Here is a 23592-nt window from a genome sequence, read left to right as displayed (position 1 = left end):
TTACAAAAAGGAGAAGCCTCTGTGCTCTGAACACTGGGTTGTCCAATAAAGGCATCACTCCTAGAATACTTATGAAATTTTTGGGCATAAAAGTATTTACATAGATTTTTCTGGCTCGGAGTCACGGGTCACTGACTACGGGTATACTCCATTTAATCCCTCGTTTCTATGATCTTCATGACATGCTTCTTAGATTTTTGCACAATACAAACAGGATTTCTCTTATACCTAATCATGTTATTTTGTCAGAATTCCTTTCTATGACATCTTTATGTGCTGTGGTTTATGCTCTTTTTTGGTTTCTTTTATTCGTTATATGGTTTTAATATTATGAATAAAATTATATCTATCATATTTTTTCTGGGCTATTCACTTCATTTTGAGTAGGCTTTAGTGTTACTTTCTGTGAATATCCCTACAGATGCTGCTATATTATGGGGCGCTTGTCTCACACCTGTTATGTTTAAGTTATATGCATACCAAAATAATGCAATTTAAAAACTACAGCTTGTTACGCAAAAAAAACTCAGCTTAAATTAAAATACAAGTTTTGGGTGACTTTCACTGTAAATGCTGAGACTAGGGTGCGCTGGATCCGTTTGTAATCCTTAGTGAGTTTTTTTTTTTTTTATTTAAAAACTCACAAGTAAAATTTATTCCTTTGCCCAGAATGTTTTTTTTTCTACTTTTCTTTTTTCATGACCCCAGATACCAATTTATCCAACATCTGCGTACCTTGGTTGGGGTGGCGGTGTAACAGCTCGTGTAGGATACTGCGTTGAGCTTGTAATTGTGTGCTGCACTGGGGCCTTTGCAGTTTCTTCCTGAGCAGGATTCGTCAAGCTTGGAGGGAATTCCTTATTCTCCTGGAGCAAATCAGAATACATTAAAAGGGTTTTCTACCTTAAGAGAAGTGGACAACAAAATACTGCCCATCATATAAAATGAAATCACACAGTACTCGCCCACCACTGCTGCACTGGCCTTAGTATTTTGGCTGCAGCAGTATCCTCTTGACAACCGGTCACAGCATCGCTGAGCTCAGCATCTTGGCCAACATAGACGGCACAAACCATTGAGCTCAGGGATTGGTTGCTGTGGTAAAGTGAGCCATTGACATCACCTAACCACTGCCACCAAGACAGACTAATAGTGGCAGACAGCTGGCATAGGCCTGGGGAGCGAGTACCATCTGATTGTTTCACTAAGCAGCAAAAAGAGGACTTTAAGATTGCCCCCCAAAAAAATTGAAAAACCAGAAAAAAAAAAAAAAAAAGGCAGAGCATCTGGCTTACAGCTATTGGTAACACCCATACTATATTAGGCGGGCTGCCCAGTGTCATCCAAAATGCATCCAATGTGAACAGACACCACAGTTTACAGAGCCAAATGGGCCCAACAGCACCCTGAAAAATAAGTGCAAAAAACACAAATGTGAGGTATTAGTTGATATTATGGCCAAAATATGCAAGCTCGCAACTCAAGTCACGGGTCCTCAAAACTTGCGAGTCCTATCACTAAGCAGCAAAAAGTCTGTATGCAGCGCTGTTCACACACACTTAGGCAATGCAGAGCATCTCGCTTACAGATTATTTCTGGGATCTTCAAGTCCTCTTTTTGCTGCTTACTGATAGGACTCAAGAGTGAAGACCCGTGACATGGGTTCCGAGCTTGCATATTTTGGCCATAATATCAACAAATACCTCACATTTTTGTGTACGTTTTTTGCACTTTATTTTTCAGGGTGCAGCTGGGCCCATGTGGCTCTGTAAACTGTGGTGTCTGTTCACATGGGATGCATTTTGGAGAGCACTGGGCAGCCCGCCTAATCTAATAGTATGGGTGTCACCAATAGGCTGTAAGCCAGATGCTCTGCATCACCTGTATGTCAACAGCACCACATACAGACTAAGGCTAGTTTCACACTAGCGTTTGAGCGCAGCGACAGCCTGCGCACGGCCGCCGCTAAGCCCCGCCCCCTATCTTTATCACTGGGGGCGCAGGCCGTGCGCAGTATGTGTTTGGCGGCGCATGCGCCGTTTTGACGGTGCGCCGGCGCAACCAAACTGCAGCAGGTTGCGTTTGGCGCAGGTCGGCGCACCGTCAAAAGGACGCATGCGCCAAACGCATACTGCGCACGGCCTGCGTCCCCAGTGATAAAGATAGGGGACGCAGGGCGCATGCAGCGTCATGCGCAGGTAGGCGGAGCTACCGGCGGAGACGCGGCAGGGGGCGGGGCTTAGCGGCGGCCGTGCGCAGGCCGTCGCTGCGCTCAAAAACGCTAGTGTGAAACTAGCCTAAGGCCTATTTCACATGTCACCACACGTACCAGTGACATGGACAGTTTTGACACGTACTCACATAGACCCATTCAAATGAATGGGTTTGTGCACGTCAGTGTGTTTCCACAGATCGTGAGTCCATGGGCAAAACACGCTGACATATCCGTTTTTTTGCCGTCAGCACGGATGCAAAACGTCCCGCACACGGAGACCACACATTGATGTCCTCAGTTAGTCACGCATCAGCACTGGGGAAGAAGCGCTTACAATAAGCACTCTTTCCCGGCGTTAGGTGCTGAAGACTGCTTTCATTATCCCCTGATCTGCCAGCGAGCAGAGGAGAATGATGAGCGTTATACACTGCTCAAAAAAATAAAGGGAACACGTAACAGAATATAACTCCAAGTGAATCAAACTTCTGTGAAATCAAACTGTCCACTTAGGAAGCAACACTGATTGACAATCAATTTCACATGCTGTTGTGTAAATGGAATAGACAACAGAAGGAAATTGGCAATTATCAAGACACCCTCAATAAAGGCGTGGTTCTGCAGGTGGGGACCACAGACCACATCTCAGTACCAATGCTTTCTGGCGATGTTTTGGTCACTTCTGAATGTTGGTTGTGCTTTCACACACGTGGTAGCATGAGACGGACTCTACAACCCACACAAGTGGCTCAGGTAGTGCAGCTCATCCAGGATGGCGCATCAATGCGAGCTGTTACAAGATGGTTTGCTATGTCTGTCAGGGTAGTGTCCAGAGGCTGAAGGCACTACCAGGAGACAGGCCAGTACACCAGGAGACGTGGAAGGGGCTGTCGGAGGGCAACAACCCAGCAGCAGGACCGCTACCTCAGCCTTTGTGCAAGGAGGAACAGGAGGAGCACTGCCAGAGTCCTGCAAAATGACCTCCAGCAGGCCACAAATGTGCATGTGTCTGCAAAAACGGTTAGAAACAGACTCCATGAGGATGGTCTGAGTGCCCAATGTCCACAGATGGGGTTGTGCTCACAGCCCAACACCGTGCAGGACCCTTGGCATTTGCCACAGAACACCAGGATTGGCAAATTCCCCACTGGCGCCCTTTGCTCTTCACAGATGAAAGCAGGTTCACACTGAGCACATGTGACAGTCTGGAGACGGCGTGGAGAATGATCTGCTGCTTGCAACATCCTTCAGCATGACCGGTTTGGCAGTGGGTCAGTAATGGTGTGAGGTGGAATTTCTTTGGAGGGCCGCACGTTGTTGGGCTGTGAGCACAACCCCCCACCTGTGGACATCGGGCACTCAGACCATCCTCATGGAGTCTGTTTCTAACAGTTTTTGCAGACACATGCACATTTGTGGCCTGATGGAGGTCATTTTGCAGGGCTCTGGCAGTGCTCCTCCTGTTCCTCCTTGCATAAAGGCTGAGGTAGCGGTCCTGCTGCTGGGTTGTTGACCTCCTATGGCGCCCTCCACGTCTCCTAGTGTACTGGCATGTCTCCTGGTAGCTCCTCCGGCCTCTGGACACTACGCTGAGACACAGCAAACCTTCTTGCCACAGCTCACTTGAGGTGCCATTTTGGATGAGCTGCACTACCTGAGCACATGCTCACTTGTGTGGGTTGTAGAGTCCATCTCATGCTACCACAAATGTGAAAGCACAGCCAATATTCAAAAGTGACCAAAATATCAGCCAGAAAGCATTGGTACTGAGATGTGGTCTGTGGTTCCCACCTGCAGAACCACCCTTTTATTGAGTGTCTTGATAATTGCCAATAATTTCCAACTGTTGTGTATTCCATTTGCACAACAGCATGTGAAATTGATTGTCAGTGTTGCTTCCTAAGTAGACAGTTTGATTTCACAGAAGTTTGATTTACTTGGAATTATATTCTAAGTGTACCCTTTATTTTTTTGAGCAGTGTATTTAAGTCCGACTGACAACAGGTGGTGGCTTTTGGGACTCTTATCCCCATCAGACACCTGCTGCGCTAATAAGTAACAGTAGGTGCGGATGATCGGGGTATTCCACAGCCCCCACCTGCCGTCGTTCGGACTTTGATATAACGCTCATTCTCCTCTGCTCGCCAGCAGAGCAGGGAAGAATGATGACAACTGACTTCAACACCTGCCGCCGGGGAACAGCGCTTACTGTAGCACTTCGTTCCCGGTGGCTGTGCGTGTGGTACTGATGCGGCACACGGTTGCCACACGTGGTACACACACACAGACATCTCCAGTACCGGTTATTCCGGTACAGGAAATAAGGGGACGTGAGAAAAAGCCTTTTTGAGCATTAATACGCCAACCACCCCCTCTATGGATTGGCAGGCTGTGAGTGGTTGTCTCATCTGCATTTTTACACCTGTGTCAAATAGGTCCAAGGCATCCTGTTAGTGCATTTGTTTGGAGGCCTGGGCAGGTAAACATCTCTGCTTTTGCTTGTTTTACCATCTTATTGTTATTTTACTTGACAGGCAGAGTTCTTGTCCACTTCTGGAAAATCTCATTAAAAGACCAAGGTCCCGATTCATAAAGCCCGGTGTTTCTCGCCAGACTCGATGAGGGGGTGTGCTGGACTTAAACATTCTTGATTCACTAAAATGTGCAAGCCTCTTAATGAATTCGGTATGTCTGAATTTACAGCCTGCTTTGCCAGAGCTGTAGTAAACTCATCACGAGAACGCCAAAAGTAGGCATATTTTTAGCACTGCCTTGCACCAACTACTTGAATTTTTAAAGCTTTTAATTTCAGAAATCTGGCATAAAAGCTTTGAAGGAAGATTAGAATAATGAAAAGCGAGAAGAAAGATATACAATTCTTAAACAAAGCATTTCCTCATTAAGTTCTGAGACCTACCTTTTCCTTGCAGAGTCCTTTAACAACATCAGCCATCCTACTTTCAAGTACAGGCTCTCCCGGCGCGCTCACTACGCTTCCAGGCAATGGAGGGAAATTAGATGCTAGCAAGTCAAACTTTGCTGTCGGTGCCATTTCTTCCATTGCAGTCAGGGGCCGCTGAAAAAAAGAAATATCAACACACTGCACAGGTTTTATGTCCACACACGATCAGATGAATCAGGCCAACAGCCCTCAGATCTCATAATCTTGCGATCATTGAGAAGGCCAAACAGACAGAATCTGAGCAAAGAGGACAGTGATCAGAAAGAGGTCAGATAGAAAAGTAGAAGTGAGGAAAGAATGAAAAAGTGAAATAAGGAAGCTCAGACTTCTGAATGCCAGCCCTATTCCCTCTAAGCGCGATACTTGATCATCACTGGGCCATATAAAGTCACCAGATCTGTGATGCAATTGTTATTCTAATCTATAGGTGACATGTCCTTTTAGAAAGTAATATGAATGTCTAGTTGCATCATTTCCGTGTGCACAGTTACAAAGCCAATCATGCTTGTGAGCAAGATTTCCTTAAATATTTAAACCACCCCAAGACCTGAATCCTGAAAGCCATCCCACAAATTATAGAAAAACTAAAAATGCACACAGTGCATGATTACACATAGCAAGATACCTGGCAAAATGTGTCATTTGCCCAGAAGCATAATTGGCTTTGCACGGCTAACCTGAATTAAGATTTTCTGACTTCAAATTAAAAAAAAAAAATAAAAAAATAAAAAAGACGAGCAAATGAACACAAAACTTACAGAAGGTCGCTCGTCATCTCTTCTTCGTCTACCTCTAAAGACATTTCTCCTTTGAAAAAAACCCAAAAAGACATACATAAATTTTAGAGGCACAATGAAGCAGCTGGTCTGAGCTCTCAATCAGAAGCGCCTGACCCCAGCAGTTAGACAGTAGGCTGGGAGAGGTGTGCTGCCGATTTGACCAGAAAGAAACTTCTCAATAAATGTCCATGATTGGAAAATCACTATCAATTATTCACAAAATACGAGATTACTGGGGACCCCAATAGCTCAATATTTATTCCAAATGCAAAACTGAATGGAATGACTTGGGGTCTTGATTGTTTCTGTGCGAGTGGAGAGGCAGAGCAAAATTGCTGGATTTAAGAGGTTAGTTAACTTTTCTTATGGGGTTAAGAACTTAGAGGCAGGTAGTTGCTAATGTCAATGGAAGGAGGAGAATCGCTGGCAGTAGCGGTCTATAACTGCTGTAAGTCAGAAGAAATAGTCGCCAGGAAGAAAAAAAAAAAATAGATAGCAACTACCTGCCTGTAAGTACTTACCCCAAGGGGAAAAAAAATAACCAAAGTCCTGGATAATCCTTTTAAAGCTCTTCAATCGGACCACATTTTAGTGCCATTGGGGGTCTCCGTGGTGGACGGGAATATAAAAGAGTAAAAAAAAAAAAAAAATTTAGGCGATAAAAGGTCAATTTTTTTGAAAGACCAACTTAGGCCATTTATTTAGCTGTTTACAAGTCTAATTAGATTACTTATCGATCAAAAAACCCACTTTAGACAATTGTGATTTTCCACATATTTCACATGCACTGGGATTCCACAAGTGAGACAACACAACAGACCTCAACCAGGGGCCTGACAAACATTAACAATAGTGCTTTCTGCGCTCTTTGTGCTGGCGTTTGAACCAAATGCACTTAAGATTAGACAGGACCAGTTGGTGAAGGGAATATAAATTCTAGAGTAGATAAGGTTGGATTATATGCGGATGACCTGGTGTTCTTCCTGGATGGGGTTGAACGTTCCCTTCCTAGAGCAATTGATCTTATTAAATGCTTTGGGAAGCTTTCAGGTCTTAAAATCAATTGGAGTAAGTCAGTAGTTATGCGGATAATGAATGATATAACAGTACCCGTGTTGTTTGGTTTGCAAGTAGTATCAAAATTTAAGTATTTGGGCATAGTAATTAACCAAAATCCGATTAAAGACCTTGGAGACAATATAAACCCCCTCGAGGATAAAATGGGGAAAAAAAACAAAAAAAAACAAAAAAAAAAAAAACAGGATTTTTGGGTTGCTTACCGTAAAATCTGTTTCTCGGAGCCTTCATTGGGGGACACAGAAACCATGGGAGTATGCTGTTGCCACTAGGAGGCTGACACTATGCAAAAAAAGGTTAGCTCCTCCTCCGCAGTGTACACCCCACCGACCGGCAGGGATTTCCTCAGTTAGTGAGAAAGCAATAGGAGAAGAAACAGAATAGATTGAAAACAGAACAAACAACTCAACTGTAACCATTCAACCAAAGTAAGAACAGGAGCTGTAGAACATGGGAGGGTGCTGTGTCCCCCAATGAAGGCTCCGAGAAACAGATTTTACAGTAAGCAACCCAAAAATCCTGTTTACTCGTTCGCCTTATTGGGGGACACAGGAACCATGGGACGTCCAAAAGCAGTCCCTGGGGTGGGAAACAAACTTCCATCAGGCCAGCGGACTCACCACTGCGGCCTGCAGAATCCTTCTACCTAGGCTGGCGTCCGCCGAAGCGTAGGTGTGGACTCTGTAGAATTTCACAAACGTGTGAACCGATGACCATGTTGCAGCTTTGCAAAGCTGCAGCGCGGAAACTCTGTGGCGTACCGCCCAGGAGGCACCCACCGCCCAAGTAGAGTGGGCCCTGATCCCCGGAGGGGCTCCGCGACGCTTAACTCGGTAGGCTTCCAAAAATGCCGATCTGATCCAGCGAGCAATAGTGGCCTTTGACGCCGGGAGACCTTTCCGCGCCCCATCTGGAATAATGAAAAGAGACTCTGTCTTTCGCAAGGAAGCCGTCCTAGACAGATAGACTCTTATTGTCCAGCTTGTTCAAAGACCGCTCTCGGGGATGAGTTGGACTCGGACAGAAGGACGGTAGCACGATATCCTCATTGAGGTGAAACGAGGACACCACCTTCGGAAGGAAGGAGGGCGGAGGCCGCAGAACTACCTTATCCTGGTGAAGCACCAGAAAGGGAGAGCGGCAAGAAAAAGCTGCCAATTCCGACACGCGCCGGACGGAGGTGATGGCCACCAGAAAGGCCACCTTCCAAGAAAGAAGAGAAAGGGAAACTTCCCTGAGAGGTTCAAAGGGAGAACCTTGCAGAACCTCAAGAACCAGATTAAGATCCCATGGATCCACGGGCGCCCTGTACCACGGAACCGTGTGAGCCACGCCCTGAAGAAAGGTCTTGACTTGAGGACGGGAAGCCAACGTTCTCTGAAAGAAAATGGACAGCGCCGAAACTTGCCCCTTCAAGGAACTGAGGGCAAGCCCCGCTTCCAATCCTGCCTGGAGAAAGGCTAGGACTGAAGGGAGCGAAAAGTACATGGGCGCGATGTCATTGGTCTCACACCAAGTGAAATAGGCCTTCCAAGTACGGTAGGAGATCTTGGAAGATGATGGCATTCTGGCTCGGATCATGGTCTGAATTACTTGGTCGGAAATCCAGCTCGTTCAAAACCTCGGTCTCAACAGCCATGCCGTTAAATTGAGCGGCCGAGAATTGGGGTGGCAAATCAGACCTTGGGACAGCAGATCTGCTCTGTCCGGAAGCTTCCAGGGAGCGTCCGCGAGAAGATTGACAATGTCCGCGAACCAAGACCTTCTGGGCCAATTCAGGGCGATGAGAATGACTGGAATTCCTTCTGCCTTGATCTTCAACAGCTTAGGAAGAGGAGGCAGAGGAGAGAACAGGTAGGGAAGATCGAACTGGGACCAAGGAACGGCCAGGGCGTCGGCGCCCACTGCCAGAGGGTCCCGAGACCTGGACACGAATTGTGGGACTTTCCTGTTGAGGCGAGACACCATGAGATCTACATCCGGGGTTCCCCACCGAAGGCAGAGCCGATGAAACACCTCCGGATGTAGGGACCACTCTCCCGCCGTGAGACCCTCACGGCTGAGAAAATCGGCGGCCCAGTTGTCTACGCCGGGGATGTGGACCGCGGAAATTGTCGGAACGGAAATCTCCGCCCAAAGAAGAATTTTGGACACCTCCGCCAGGGCTGAGACACTCAGTGTTCCCCCTTGGCGGTTGACATATGCCACCGCTGTGGCATTGTCTGTCTGAACCCGAACAGGCAGTCCCTTGAGAAGCCTCTCCCAGTGAACGAGAGCCAGATGGATCGCTCGAATCTCTAGAACGTTGATCGGCAGTGCTGATTCCCGATCCGACCATCGACCCTGAACAGTGTGGTTGCGGAACACTGCACCCCAACCGAGGAGACTGGCATCTGTGGTTACTATCTGCCAGTGAATGGGAAGGAAGGATCGACCAGATAGGATGAGAGGTGACGTCAACCACCAGTTGAGAGACCGCTTGATCCGGCATGAAAGATGGACAGGGCGATCCAGGTACAGAGGCGACCTGTTCCATCTCGACAGAATGGCCTGCTGGAGAGGTCTGGCGTGAAATTGGGCAAAGGGAACCGCCTCTATCGCCGCCACCATCTTTCCCAGGACCCTCATGGCTGTACGGAGGGACGGGGATCGTGTGATCTGCAGCGATCGTACCTCCTGCTGCAGGGAAAGGATCTTCTCTTGAGGGAGAAAGACCCTTGACCGACGAGTGTCGAACAGTAGGCCTAGAAAGACCAAACGTTGGGTAGGAACCAGACAGGACTTTCTCCTGTTGACGATCCACCCGAAATTGGAAAGAGTGTCCAGGACGATTAACAAACTTTGGTGAGCCTGTTGAAATGAGGGAGCTTTGATCAGAATATCGTCGAGGTACGGAAAAAGAGCGAGACCTCTGACTCTCAACAAAGCCATCAACGCAGCCATGATCTTCGTGAAGACTCTGGGAGCAGTGGCGAGACAGAAGGGCAGTGCGACGAATTGGTAATGGTGCTGCCGAATCGCAAAACACAGAAACTTCTGATGTCCGGAGAAGATTGGAACATGTAAATAGGCATCTTGGATGTCTATTGAGCACATGAATTCCTGCTCCTCCATGGAAGCGATGACCAAGCGAAGCGACTCCATTCGGAAGTGGCGAAGGCGGACTCTCTTGTTGAGCAGCTTGAGATCCAAGATGGGACGAACTGCGCCGTCTTTTTTCGGCACTAAAAACAGGTTCGAATAAAACCCTGTGAAGCGCTCTGATTCGGGAACGGGCATAATCACTCCAGAACTGAGAAGAGAGGCGATAGCCGTAGAGAACCCCGGGATTAAGGCTGGATCTTTTGGAGGCCGGGATTCGAAGAAACGATCCCGTGGAAGAGAGACGAACTCTATCTTGCATCCTGAGGATACGACCTCCCTGACCCAAGCGTCCTCTACGGAGGCCAGCCAAACTTCTCTGAAGAAAAGAAGTCGACCTCCCAATTGGAAGGGCCCCTCGGGTGCCCGACGATAGTCATGCTGATGTAGACCGTCCAGATCTAGATCTGGACGGTCTGCCCTGGGAAGAGTGGGATCGCCAGGAAGGAGTGGGTCTGAAAGAAACTTTCTTCCTATCCTGGCGTGCCTGCGGTCTCTGTTGATTAGAGTTGTCCGCCGTATTGAAACGGCGGAAAGTCCGAAAGGGTCGAAACTGACACCTTAGTGGAGGTCTGCGAGGCTTGGACTGAGGGAGGAGTGAACTCGTGCCTCCGGTGGCGTCCTTAATAATCTGGTCCAATTGGGACCCAAAAAGGCGCACCCCTTGAAAAGGCAGGTTAGTGAGGGACTTTTTAGAAGACAAGTCCGCTTGCCAGGCCTTTAGCCAAATAGTACGTCGAATTGCAACTACGTTGCTTGACGCCTGAACTGCGCAGGATGCTGCATCCAAGGAAGCGGAAAGATAGTCCCCCGCATGGGAGAACTGATTGGCGAGATCGGCCAAACGCTCCGGTTGCGCCTTATCTAGGATTCCCTGATGGAGGTCGTCTGCCCACATCGCTATGGCTTTTGCTGCCCAGGATGAAGCAAAGATTGGACATACCGCCGTTGAAGCCGCTTCGAAAGCAGACTTTGCCAGGGATTCTATAATCCTGTCATTAGAATCTTATAGGGACGCCACGCCTGAAAGCGGGAGAACCGTGTTATTGGAAAGCCTGGACACTGGCGGATCCACCGAGGGAGAAGCAGACCAGTTGTCCGTGAGCTCCTTAGCAAACGGATAGAGTACGCCGAGACGCTTCCCTCTTTGAAAGCGTCTGGTCGGATCTTCTTTCCCTGGTAAAAATCTTTCCAAACTCGGAATGGAAAGGAAATACCCTGGAGGGAGTTTCTGCCCGTCTGAATGAAACCTCCTGATCTGAGGATTTCACTGGGGATTCAGCAATATCGAAGGTATGATGGATCGCTGCAATGAGGTTCTGCACTGTGACCTTCATGTTCACATCCTGGTCTGAATCCAGCTCTAAAATCCCCTCAGATGACCTGTCCGAAAACGCTTCACCTGACTCAGGAGAGGAGGCCCGAGAGGGAGGTTGCTGAGACGGGCTATGCGGTGAGATGGGGCTAGGAGAGGATTCCGGCTGGGGGTCTCGCCTGGGTCGTTTGCGACTAACGCTGGCTGACTCAGATGGAATCTCTTGGGACCTGCTGGGCCCTGCCGAAGTGTCCAGGGGCAACTTATCCAGAACGGCAACTAGGGATTGAGACACCTTGGTGAGGTCTGCCACTGATTGAGATAGAGAGGAGGCCCAGCCAGGCATGGGGGGGTTCACTCTCACCTGGGGCCGTAGATGGCTCCTGGGCGGCGTCCGACTGAATTGGATTGCTACAATCCAGACAGAGGGGAGAGGACTGACCTGAGGGAAGTTTCCGATTGCACGAAGAACATGCAAAGAACTTGACTAGGGTGCAGGGGAGGGCCATAGAGCGGGTACGATCAGATTTCGAGTTAGACATAATGAAAACCTGAGGTAGTGCCAGAAGGTTGGGGGGACAGAAGGCGGAGAAGGGTCAGTCTGCAGTGCAGAGCTACTCACGGACCGGTGTCCCCAAAGCACAGGCTGCTGGATATCCGGACATGTGCGTCCGGCTGACAGGCTGTGAAGATGGTGCCTGCCTGTAGAGAAGCGAGCGTCCAGGAGAAGGGGAAGGGCGGAGTTCGCCGCAGGGTTACCCAATCGCTGCCCTCTGGCCATAACAGGCTGAGCAGGAGAAGGAAAGGCGGGGGGAGGGCCTGGGGAGAGCGGGAGAAAAGCCCGCTTAGAAGAAAGGGGCGGGGGGCGTGGCCGCGAAGCTGCGGTAGGCCCGAACAGAAGCCGGGGCCTAAATTAGTTGCGGCGGCCGCCTGTCAGCAGGGGGTCGGCGCGGAGGTCGGGACAAGGACGCCGCCGCTGGAAGCAGCTTCCCAGCATGGAAGAAGGGGAGGGAGAGGCCCTGTGCTCTCTGTCCCCAGAAAGGGGGGAGGGAAGGGGAAGAGCGGAGAGCAGCAATATAAGGATGATGTGCCCGTAGGGTGGCTGCGGAGAACCGCAGCGCCCGCATCCCTGTGCCAATGAAGAGGACCCCCTGTCCGTCGGGAATGGGCAGCCAGGTAAAATAAAAAAGGCCATACTCACCCATCCCCGATCCATTACCTGGATTGAAGAGCTCCTGTGTCTCCTCCAACCGACAGGCTCTGGTAGGCGAGTGGGTGGGAGACTGGCGACAAGGACCCCTGGAGTCGCTGGCACGTCTTGGTGTCGGCATCCGTCTGGGCTGCTGGTCCTGTCGCGGAGAACTGCAAGGATACGGGGTGGCAATACACGCCGTACTCGCAGACACCATGTGGGAGTACAGATGTGACTTTTCACTCTGTATCCCTCCGTAGAACCTGTAAAGGAACGACAAACGACGAGGTAGATAAGGGTCTAATGAAAGACCCGTGTCCACCTCCTACTGACACTAAGCTAAACTGGGGATATCCCTGCCGGTCGGTGGGGTGTACACTGGAGGAGCTAACCTTTTTTTGCATAGTGTCAGCCTCCTAGTGGCAACAGCATACACCCATGGTTTCTGTGTCCCCCAATAAGGCGAACGAGAAAAAAGTATTAACTATTGTCTCGACTCCCCCTGTCTGTGGCGGCCAGAATTGGCTTAATTAAAATGGTTATCCTCCCAAAGTGTTTATATATGCTGGAACATACGTCAATTAAGGTCTCCAAGGGTTACTTCAAGAGAATGCACAGCTTGATGGCAGCGTTTATATGGGGCTCACCTAGACCTAAAGTAAATATCGGTACCCTGCAGAGGCCCAAGAGGCAGGGGGGATATGCGGTACTTGACCTTTTTTTGTATTATCTGGCTGGCCAGTTACGATATTTAAAACACTGGCTGCTCCACGACAGGCTCAATAATGCAGAGGCTCATCTCATTCATTTTCTGGGAGGGTGCACACCATGGGCGGTATTGGAGGGTTCATACAGACCACCTCGGGGTCTGCTGTTTGCACATAGTTTGGCAATACAGATTTGGTGGGAAAGTAAACATACTTTAACATTTTCTGATCAGATTGGGGAGATTCAGATATGGGATAATCCTGAATTTTCCCCATCTCCAGAAATTGCAGGATCCAAGTTTCTGGAAGCAAAATGGTGTAACACCCAGATTTTTGAAAATCAAATTTTTATCATTCGAACAACTTCATATTAAATTTAGAATTCCTCAGAGTGTTTTATAGATCTCTGCAGCTGAGGCATGCCATAGCATATCAGTTCCCACTTCCCAGGATGCGTATAGCTAGATACCCACTAATAGGAATATTGTCCAGTCAAGGGCCTACGGGTATGATCTCATCTTTATACACCTTTCTGTTAAATTCCAGAATTGCTCCCATCCAATTGGCTGTGGAAAGAAAATGTAGGCACCTAATCCCCTCTATAACCGATGACCAGTGGTGTGACACTAGAGGCGCATACGACGGTGCCTTCAGCGGCAAACAACAAATTAATCCAATTATATATGCTACACCAATCGTATTTAACCCTGTGCAAACTATATAAATTCGGCAGAAGAGTAGGCTACTTTCAGACTTCAGTTTTTTAAATCCAGCGGGCTGCGGAGAAAAGTTGTCAAACCTGATCCGGTAGAAGCCGCAGCCCGCCAGATCATCTGTTGAGGCCGGAGACGGTGCAGGAGAGGGCGATAGAGTCTTCTGGCATGCGCAGTGGAAAAAAGCGGTCCAGCGCTGTCAAAAAAACGTTGCAAGGAACGTTTTTTTGCAGACGCCGGACAGGCATTTTTCTCCGTATCCGGCAAAAGCCGGACACGCCGCATGGCCATCAGGCGCAATGCGGCGATAATGCTAGTCTATGGCAAAAAAGCCGGATCCGGTGGCAACCGGCTTTTACATTTTTCGCCGCATCGCGCCTGATGCAGAAAAACTAAAGTCTCTAAGTAGCCTAAGTGATGAATGTCATAGATGCGGTGAGGTGGGAGTGGATTTTTGTCATCTCATTTGGGATTGTAGAACTGTAAGACGACATTGGAAGGACATAATTTTTACACTAGAAAGGATAATTGGGATACCAATAGAGTGTAGTCCACTGGTGTGTGTACTGGGTGTGGTGGACGAAGAAATGTGGACTCATGACAGAAAATTTCTTAGGAGGTCCTGTTTCTCGCTAGGAAAGCAATAGCATTGAGGTGGATTGGGGGGGGGGGGGGGGGGGGGGAGGTCTCCCTCGATCAGTGGAAAAAATTGGTGAATAATATAATTCCATATGAGAAAATTATATACAGGAACAGGGGATGTCCTCAGAAATTTCATGAAATTTGGGAAAGGTGGTGTGACTCGCCCTTGACACAACTAGCTCCTGATGCCATAATTTCCTCAACTGATATAACCCTTGAAGTGTTTCTTTTGCAGTGCATAAATGTGATGCTTTACGTGGACTCAGGAATATCTGCTTATTCGCTTATTATAACCCGAATTGCTGCAAACTTATAACGCCAATTAAGAATCCCCTGATTGTGATGCAATGCTGTTGTTGAGAATTGAACACATTATGCTTAACGTTCTTTTTCATCTGTGTTGTTTGTCTATTTTATTATTGAAAGTATACTTCTGTAACTATGTTGTGGATAATGATTAAGTGGATTAATCTGTTTTCTTTGCACTGCAATGTGACATGTTTGACATTTTGTGGAATCTTTCAATAAAAAAAAAAAAAGGAGTTAAAAAAAAAAAAAAAAAAAAAAAAAAAAGCTTTCTGCCATAAACCAACACAAGGGCCTGATTCATACAGATTGGCGTTGTACAGGATCATCTTGATCAGGTGGGTGGCACGCTGGGGTCAGACGCTCAAAATTCATGAAGAGGGGTATGCCTCTTCATGAATCAGTGGAGTACACACGTGTACACCCTCTCCACTAATCATACTCAAGCCCCTGCTTGGGTAATGTCTGTGGCATAGAAAACTGGCATGAAGACACAAACATCTGCAAAATTTAGGCGCAACTCGAAGTTGTCTACATTTTTCAATTTTCCAGAGCTTTTACGCCAGAATTTGGTTATGAAACTTTTGATGAATAGGGCCCAAATTGTTTGACAGAAACGCTGCTGCTTACCTTCCCCGAGCTGCTCCATCTGTACCATTCTGTTCTATATGTAAAGATTGGGAGGAGTCCTTGGAAAAAACATCCTGATGTCCAGTTAGAGATGTGACGTGCCGATCAGATGGGAAGGGACGAGAGTTCGGTCTATTTACATGGATATCAGCTAACGGTAAAAGAGTTGTAGTGCCAGCCTCAGCAGATCTTTCTGAATTGTTAGGAGACGATCGAAATGGAGGCTTCACACTAAAAGACAGAAAATGGCAGAGATGTAAAAATAAACCTAATACATTTGTAAGTGCATTCAATTGATTTTTCAGTTAATTTGATTCACCTGCATTAAAAATTAAGATTGGTCACTTTCTCTCAGAATTGCAAGTGGTCTGACTACTATAGTCAACGGATGGAAGCAAATCTAAGTTGAGGCATCACATGACATAGCCACATACAAATATCAATCTTAAGAAACATAGAAATAAACCAAATATGGTGAAACACTAGCAATAAGAATAAAAAAAAAACAAACAAAAAACACTACTAGATACCCAGCAGTATAGTATGCTCAATATGAATGCATAAAGGCCTTTAATATTCCCCAAAACATGTAAAAAACAAATCCCGTAAGTATACAAGTCTATATGATGCCCGAAATAGAGGACCCACTTATGGCATAAACAAACTAAACACATCAGTAGAATACATATATAGCTTCAGACAGTGTGCCAGTAGAAAACTGGCACCTCGACGCGCATTTCACCAACACTGGGCTTCGACAATTAATGTAAACTAGCTTAGGAGTCTCAAAAAGGCCAGTATGTAACAGCGGTCATGTTTTTAGACAAATTAGACAATCAAAATCAATCAAAATGAAAAAGATGGATTTTTGGCTTTTTCAGCCATGTTGAGAATTTGGTGAATTTAACTGAAAAAACAAAAAGGGAATCACAGCTCCAACAACATGCATGGGCTTTATAAAAATCCTGTGCCCAGTGCTTTTTATCCACCCATAAACTGACCTACCTGTGTTGCATTTTTTAAATCCTCAACATGTCATTTATTTGCAAATTTTCTCTATAGACTTAAAATAAAATTAGAAAAATCCACAGGTAAAAAACAAAAAAAAAAAAAAAAAAATGTACTCCAGCGTCAAATGCACCAAATACTCATCACAAACCCCACAAACTTTCACACCCTCGCAGGAATCTTAAACACCTTGACCTACACTCATTCTCCGAATCCCTCCTCCCTCTTACAGATATAAGTTCCTTACACAATGCGGATGACGCTGCCGCTCTATATAACACCACAATAGCTGTAGCTTTGGAATCCGCTGCCCCACTTACACATACCAAAACTCGCAAAATCAACAGACAGCCCTGGCACACCAGCCTGACCAAAGAGCTGAGGCGAGCTTCCAGGGCTGCTGAGCGCAGATGGAAAAGATCCCACTCCAACGAGCATTTCATCGCATTCAAACAGTCCCTCACTACTTTCAAGACCACACTCGCCACAGCTAAACAAACCTACTTCTCATCTCTCATATCCTCCCTGTCTCACAACCCTAAACAGTTATTCAACACCTTCAATTCTCTCCTCCGCCCCCCAGCACCTCCTCCCTCCCCACTCATCTCAGCTGAAGACTTTGCCTCATTTTTCAAGCAGAAAATTGATAACATCAGGGACAGTTTTGGTCAACAACCCCCAGAGCCCTTCCTCCCGACTTCCCAGCCCTCCACCTTCAAAACCAACTTCTCCACCATTACAGAAGATCGACTCTCCACTCTACTCTCAAGATCACATCTCACCACCTGTGCACTCGACCCGATCCCATCCCACTTCATCCCGAACCTCACCACAGTCTTCATCCCAACCCTAACCCATCTCTTCAACCTATCACTAACAACTGGTGTTTTCCCCTCAAGCTTTAAACATGCCTCCATCACACCTATCCTCAAAAAGCCCTCTCTTGACCCATCCTCTGTATCTAGCTATCGCCCTATATCACTTCTCCCATACGCCTCCAAGCTACTGGAACAACACGTCTACCTTGAACTGTCCTCCCATCTCTCTTCTTGCTCCCTCTTCGACCGCTTACAATCTGGCTTCCGGTCACACCACTCCACTGAAACTGCCCTTACTAAGGTCACCAATGACCTCTTAACTGCCAAGAGCAAGCGACACTACTCTGTCCTCCTCCTCCTGGACCTGTCGGCTGCCTTTGACACAGTGGACCATTCCCTATTATTACAGACCCTCTCATCCCTCGGCATCACAGACTTGGCCCTCTCCTGGATCTCATCATACCTAACAGACCGGACATTCAGCGTCTCCCACCCACACACCACCTCCTCACCTCGCCCCCTATCTGTCGGAGTCCCACAAGGTTCAGTCCTAGGGCCCCTGCTGTTCTCTATTTACACCTTTGGCCTGGGACAGCTCATAGAATCTCATGGCTTTCAGTATCATCTTTATGCTGATGACACACAGATCTACATCTCTGGACCAGATATCACCTCCCTACTAACCAGAATCCCTCAATGTCTGTCCACTATTTCATCCTTCTTCTCCACTAGATATCTGAAACTCAACATGGACAAAACAGAATTCATCATCTTTCCCCCATCTCACGTGACCCCCCCTACGAACCTATCAATTACAGTAAATGACTGCCCACTCTCCCCAGTCCCACAAGCTCGCTGCCTCGGAGTAATCCTTGATGCTGATCTCTCCTTCAAACCACATATCCAAACCCTTTCCACTTCCTGCCGACTTCAACTCAAAAATATTTCACGCATCCGTTCATTCCTCACCCAAGAATCTGCAAAAACCCTAGTCCATGCCCTCATCATCTCTCGCCTTGACTACTGCAACCTCATGCTCTGCGGCCTCCCCTCAAACACTCTCGCACCCCTCCAATCTATTCTAAACTCTGCTGCCCGACTAATCCACCTGTCCCCCCGCTATTCCCCAGCTTCTCCCCTCTGTCAATCCCTTCACTGGCTCCCAATTGCCCAGAGACTCCATTACAAAACCCTAACCATGACATACAAAGCCATCCACAACTTGTCTCCTCCATACATCTGTGACCTCGTCTCCCGGTACTTTCCTGCACGCAACCTCCGATCCTCACAAGATCTCCTTCTCTACTCCCCTCTTATCTCCTCTTCCCACAATCGCATACAAGATTTCTCTCGCGCATCACCCCTACTCTGGAACTCTCTACCACAACATATCAGACTCTCACCTACCATCGAAACCTTCAAAAAGAGCCTGAAGACCCACCTCTTCCGACAAGCCTATAACCTGCAGTAACCACCGATCGACCAAACCGCTGCACGACCAGCTCTACCCTCGCCTACTGTATTATCACCCATCCCTTGAAGATTGTGAGCCCTCGCGGGCAGGGTCCTCTCTCCTCCTGTACCAGTTATGACTTGTATTGTTTAAGATTATTGTACTTGTTTTTATGTATACCCCCCTCACATGTAAAGCGCCATGGAATAAATGGCGCTATAACAATAATAATAATAATAATAATAATAATAATAATAATAATCATGAGAGATTAGTCTTCGAGTACAGAGAGCTCATATACATCAGATTTTCCTGTGTGTACTAAAGCTTACCAAAAAGCTACACTAGAATAAATTCCTGTGTGCACAGGTGGAGTTACACTTTGTAGCTAATTTGCCTATTACACAAATTTTATCAGCTTTCCCCTCTGGCTTCTCACCAGAAGCCTCACCCCGTTTCATTTTTTTTTTGCCTCTTTCCCCAGCTCCTTTTAAAGGGAATCTGTCACCCCCGGGACGTATATGACCTATTACTCTGGGTATACAGGTGATAGAAATGTTACACTAATCCTACCTGTATGCCTCATATTATCCATCTTGCTGTTGAGAAATCTAATATATCCTTTTGCTAATGATTTTTTCCAGGCTCAGGGGTGTGCGGTGCTTGGAAGAAATCCCTGCATCCTGTCTTCATTACTACCCTCCTCCTATGCACGTCAGTTATGGCGCCGGAATCCTGCGACTGCACAATCTGTACCTTTTACTCCCTTCTGTGGGCAGTGTATTCAGGGATCTTCTTCGCAAGCGAGGCACTGTGACCTCTGGCGTGCAAGGCGATATGGTGCGCTTGCCACATTCTCCCTGCATAGTCATCTCTAGGAACCAAGTGTACATAGTGATGACTATGCATGGAGAAAGAAGGGAGAGCACTTTATCGTTGTGAACACCGGCGGTCACTGGGGCAGAAGTTGCCTGCACATAAGATCCCTGAATGCAGTGACCATACAAGGGAGGAAAAAGGTATGGATTGAGGAGGGAGTGAAGGATTCTGGTGCCACAACTGACATGCATGGGAGGGGGTGGGGGTAGTATTATAATCAAGATAAGGTTTCTTCCAGGCACCGTATGCCCAGGAGCTGGGAAGAAAACATAGCAGAAATTTATGACCTGTATGCCCATATTAATAGGTCATATACATCAGGGCAAGGGGGGGCAGATTCCCTTTAACATTGAGGTGTTGACGTAGTATTCCAAATATGCTGTTACTTTGGCAGATAAGGATAAGAGTTTGCTCGATTGGGAGCACACCTAAGTAAAACAGGATTTTTGGGTTGCTTACCGTAAAATCTATTTCTCGGAGCCTTCATTTGGGAGGGGGGGGGGGGGGAAACAGGAACCATGGGGTGTATGCTGTTGCCACTAGGAGGCTGATACTATGCACATAAAAAAAAAGTTAGCTCCTCCTGCGCAGTATACACCCCACCGACTGGCACCAAGTTAATCAGTTAGTGAGAAAGCAGTAGGAGAAGCAACAGAATAGAGAACAGACAACTCAACTGTAACCAGAGCACACAGAACAAAATAACAGGAGTTGTAAAACATGGGAGGGTGCCGTGTCCCCCAATGAAGGCTCCGAGAAACAGATTTTACGGTAAGCAACCCAAAAATCCTGTTTTCTCCATCGCTTCAATGTGGGACACAAGAACCATGGGATGGATGTCCAAAAGCAGTCCCTGGGGAGGGAAAAGCAAATTTCCATTAGGTCGGCGGACTCACCACCACCGCCTGCAAGATCCTTCTGCCTGGGTTGGCATCCGCCGAAGCGTAGGTGTGGACCCTGTAAAATTTTGCAAACGTGTGGACATAAGACCAGGTTGCAGCCTTACAAAGCTGCAGCGCGGAAGCCCTGTGGTGCACCACCCAGGAGGCGCCCACTGCCCGGGTGGAGTGAGCCTTAACCTCAGGAGTGGGCCCTCTGTTATTGACCTGGTAAGGCCTGTTTCACACTTCCGTTTTTTCAAATCCGTCAAAATCCGTTGGTTTCCGTGAAAAAACGGATCCGCCATTTTTTTGCAGGATCCGTTTTTTTTGTCCCATAGACTTCCATTAGTGGTTACCGCGGATCCGTCAAAAAAACGGATCCGTTTGCATCAGTTTCCGTCAAAAAAACGGAAACAGATCCGTTTGGCGGACACAAAAACGGAAGTGTGAAACAGGCCTAAGCCTCCAAGATTACCGATATGATCCAGCGAGCAATAGTTGCCTTGGAGTCTGGCAGGCCTTTTCGCGCTCCATCTGGGATGACGAAAAGGGAGTCTGTCTTCCGGAACGAAGCAGTTGTAGCCAAATAGACCCTCATCGCCCTGACCAGGTCTAGCTTGTTCAAGGAGCATTCCCGGGGATGAATTGGAGCCAGGCAAAAGGAAGGTAGAACGATGTCTTCATTCAGGTGGAAAGCAGACACCACCTTGGGAAGGAAGGAAGGCGGAGGCCGCAGGACCACCTTATCCTGGTGAAGCACCACCAAGAAAGGCGGGCGACAAGAAAGGGCCGCCAACTCCGAGATGCGTCAGATGGAGGTGATGGCCACGAGAAAGGCCACTTTCCAAGAGAGAAAGGACAGGGAAACTTCCCTGAGAGGCTCAAAGGGGGAACCTTGTAAGGCCTATAGGACAAGATTGAGATCCCAGGGATCCACCGGAGCCCGATACAGCAGTGCTGCATGAGCTGTCGCCTGCAGAAAAGTCTTGACCTGCGGACGAGAGGATAACGTCTTCTGAAAAAGAATGGAAAGCGCCGATATTTGACCCGTTAGAGAACTTAGGGCACGACCCGCATCCAGGCCCACATGGAGGAATGCCAGAACAGAAGGGAGCGAAAAAGACATAGGCGGGATGTGATTGGACTCGCACCAACCAATATAGGCCTTCCACGTGCGATAGTATATTCTGGAAGACAGCTTCCTAGCCCGGATCATGGTGCGAATTACCCGATCTGAAAAACCTGATCCCTTCAGAACCACAGTCTCAACGGAGGAAGAGACCAAATATTCGCCTGCGTGAGAAATCTGGTTGGCGAGCTCCACTAGCTGTTCTGGCTGGGCTCTAGCCAGAATGCCTTGGCAGAGATCCTTAGCCCATTTGGCTATGGCCTTTGAAACCCAAGTGGAAGCAAAGGCCAGGCTGAGAGCAGATGCTTCGAAAGCTGACTTCGCAAAGGATTCTATTATTCTGTCATTAGGATCTCCCAAAGATGCTCCACCAGAAATCGGAAGGACCGTGATGTTAGATAGTCAAGAGACCGGCGGGTCCATGGAGGGAGAAGTTGACCAGTTAGCGGTGAGCTCCGGAGAAAGAGGATATAACATGCCAAGGCGCTTTCCTCTTTGAAAGCGCATGTTCGGATTTTCTCTTTCCCTGGTCAGAATGGGGAGCGAAGACCTTGGAAGGTGGTTTAGACCTTCTGAACGAAACCCCCTGATCTGCGGGTTCCGCAGGAGAGTCTTTGATGTTGAAGGTCTGGTTGATTGCTCCAATGAGGTTCTGAACCATATCCCTGATGTCAGCGATTTGGTCCGAATCCAGCTCCAAAACATCCTCAGAGGGAGCATCTGAGAAAGTCTCTCCTGGTTCAGGAGAGGAGGACCAGGAAGAAGGAGGTCGCTGGGACGGGCTATGAGGCGAGATGGAACAGGAAGAGGATTCGGACCGGCGCTCCTGTCTGCATCTTTTGCAGTTAATGTTGGCAGGCTCAGACGGAGCTTCCTGTGAACTGCTGGGTCCTGTGGAAGTCTGCAGGGGCAACTTATCAAGTACAGACACCAGGGTCTGAGACACCCTGGTGAGATCCGCCACAGATTGTGACAGAGGATAGGGGTCTCACTCTCACTTGGGACAACCGGGGGCTCCTGGGCGGTGGGTTCAATGGGGTTGCTGCAGTCCTGACAGAGGGGAGAGGACTGACCTGATGGAAATTTGCATTAACAAGAAGAACATGCAAAGTGACTGACCACAGTGGAGGAAGAGGAGGAGGTTGGAGGACAAGAACAAAGTGGCTTAGAATTAGACAAGATGAGCAGACCCACTAAGCAGTGCCAGAAGGTTAGGGGACGGGGAAGAGGGTATCAGTCTGCAGTGCAGAACTACTCACGGATCAGGTGTCCTGAAGAGACTTCCAGCTAGAGAAGCTGCACAGCTCGATTGGGTAGGCAGGTCCCGCAGACAGAAAAACAGCGTCCGGCTCACAGGCTGAGGAAAATGGAGGCCGCCTGGGAGATGGAGTAGAGTGCGCGCTTTGGAAGCAGTGGGCGGTAAGGATCAAAATCCTGCTCACTGAGGATGGAAAAGGGGGGGCGGAGCTAACCGCGCTGTCAGGAGTCCAAAGATGGCGCTGCTAGAAGCCGATGGGAAGGCTAGGATGAGTGGGCAGGTCCATCGGGAGCGCAGAAATGAAGAACAGAGTGGTGGGGAGGCGCAAGACGGGCGGGAGAAAAGCCCGCCCGAGAAGGGGCGTGGCCAAGACGCACGACAAGGCCCGAATAGAAGCCGGGGCCTGGATTAAATATGCCGGCCGCCGGGGAGCGCGGAGACATCGTTAAAGGACGCACTGCCGCGGCGACCGCTCTTAGTATTGAACACC

General features: G+C 48.1%; 1 protein-coding gene across 2 annotated transcripts in view; it reads right to left on the bottom strand.

Moving 5' to 3' along the window:
* The window catches only part of LARP4 (La ribonucleoprotein 4), an 81833-nt gene that overhangs the window by 6148 nt on the left and 52093 nt on the right, over positions 1-23592 (bottom strand). For both annotated transcript variants that reach the window (XM_073576698.1, XM_073576697.1), the window contains exons 11-14: positions 15677-15907; positions 5933-5981; positions 5130-5288; positions 736-866 (exon numbers count right to left, since the gene is read on the bottom strand). In XM_073576698.1, the coding sequence (XP_073432799.1) occupies positions 736-866; positions 5130-5288; positions 5933-5981; positions 15677-15907 (570 nt within the window). The remainder of the gene's footprint in view (positions 1-735; positions 867-5129; positions 5289-5932; positions 5982-15676; positions 15908-23592) is intronic.

Source organism: Dendrobates tinctorius, unplaced genomic scaffold (genome assembly GCF_039654945.1).
Source record: "Dendrobates tinctorius isolate UK_male_01 unplaced genomic scaffold, ASM3965494v1 ptg000051l, whole genome shotgun sequence".
Lineage (NCBI taxonomy): Eukaryota > Metazoa > Chordata > Amphibia > Anura > Dendrobatidae > Dendrobates > Dendrobates tinctorius.
This window is presented reverse-complemented; position numbering and strand designations above follow the sequence as displayed.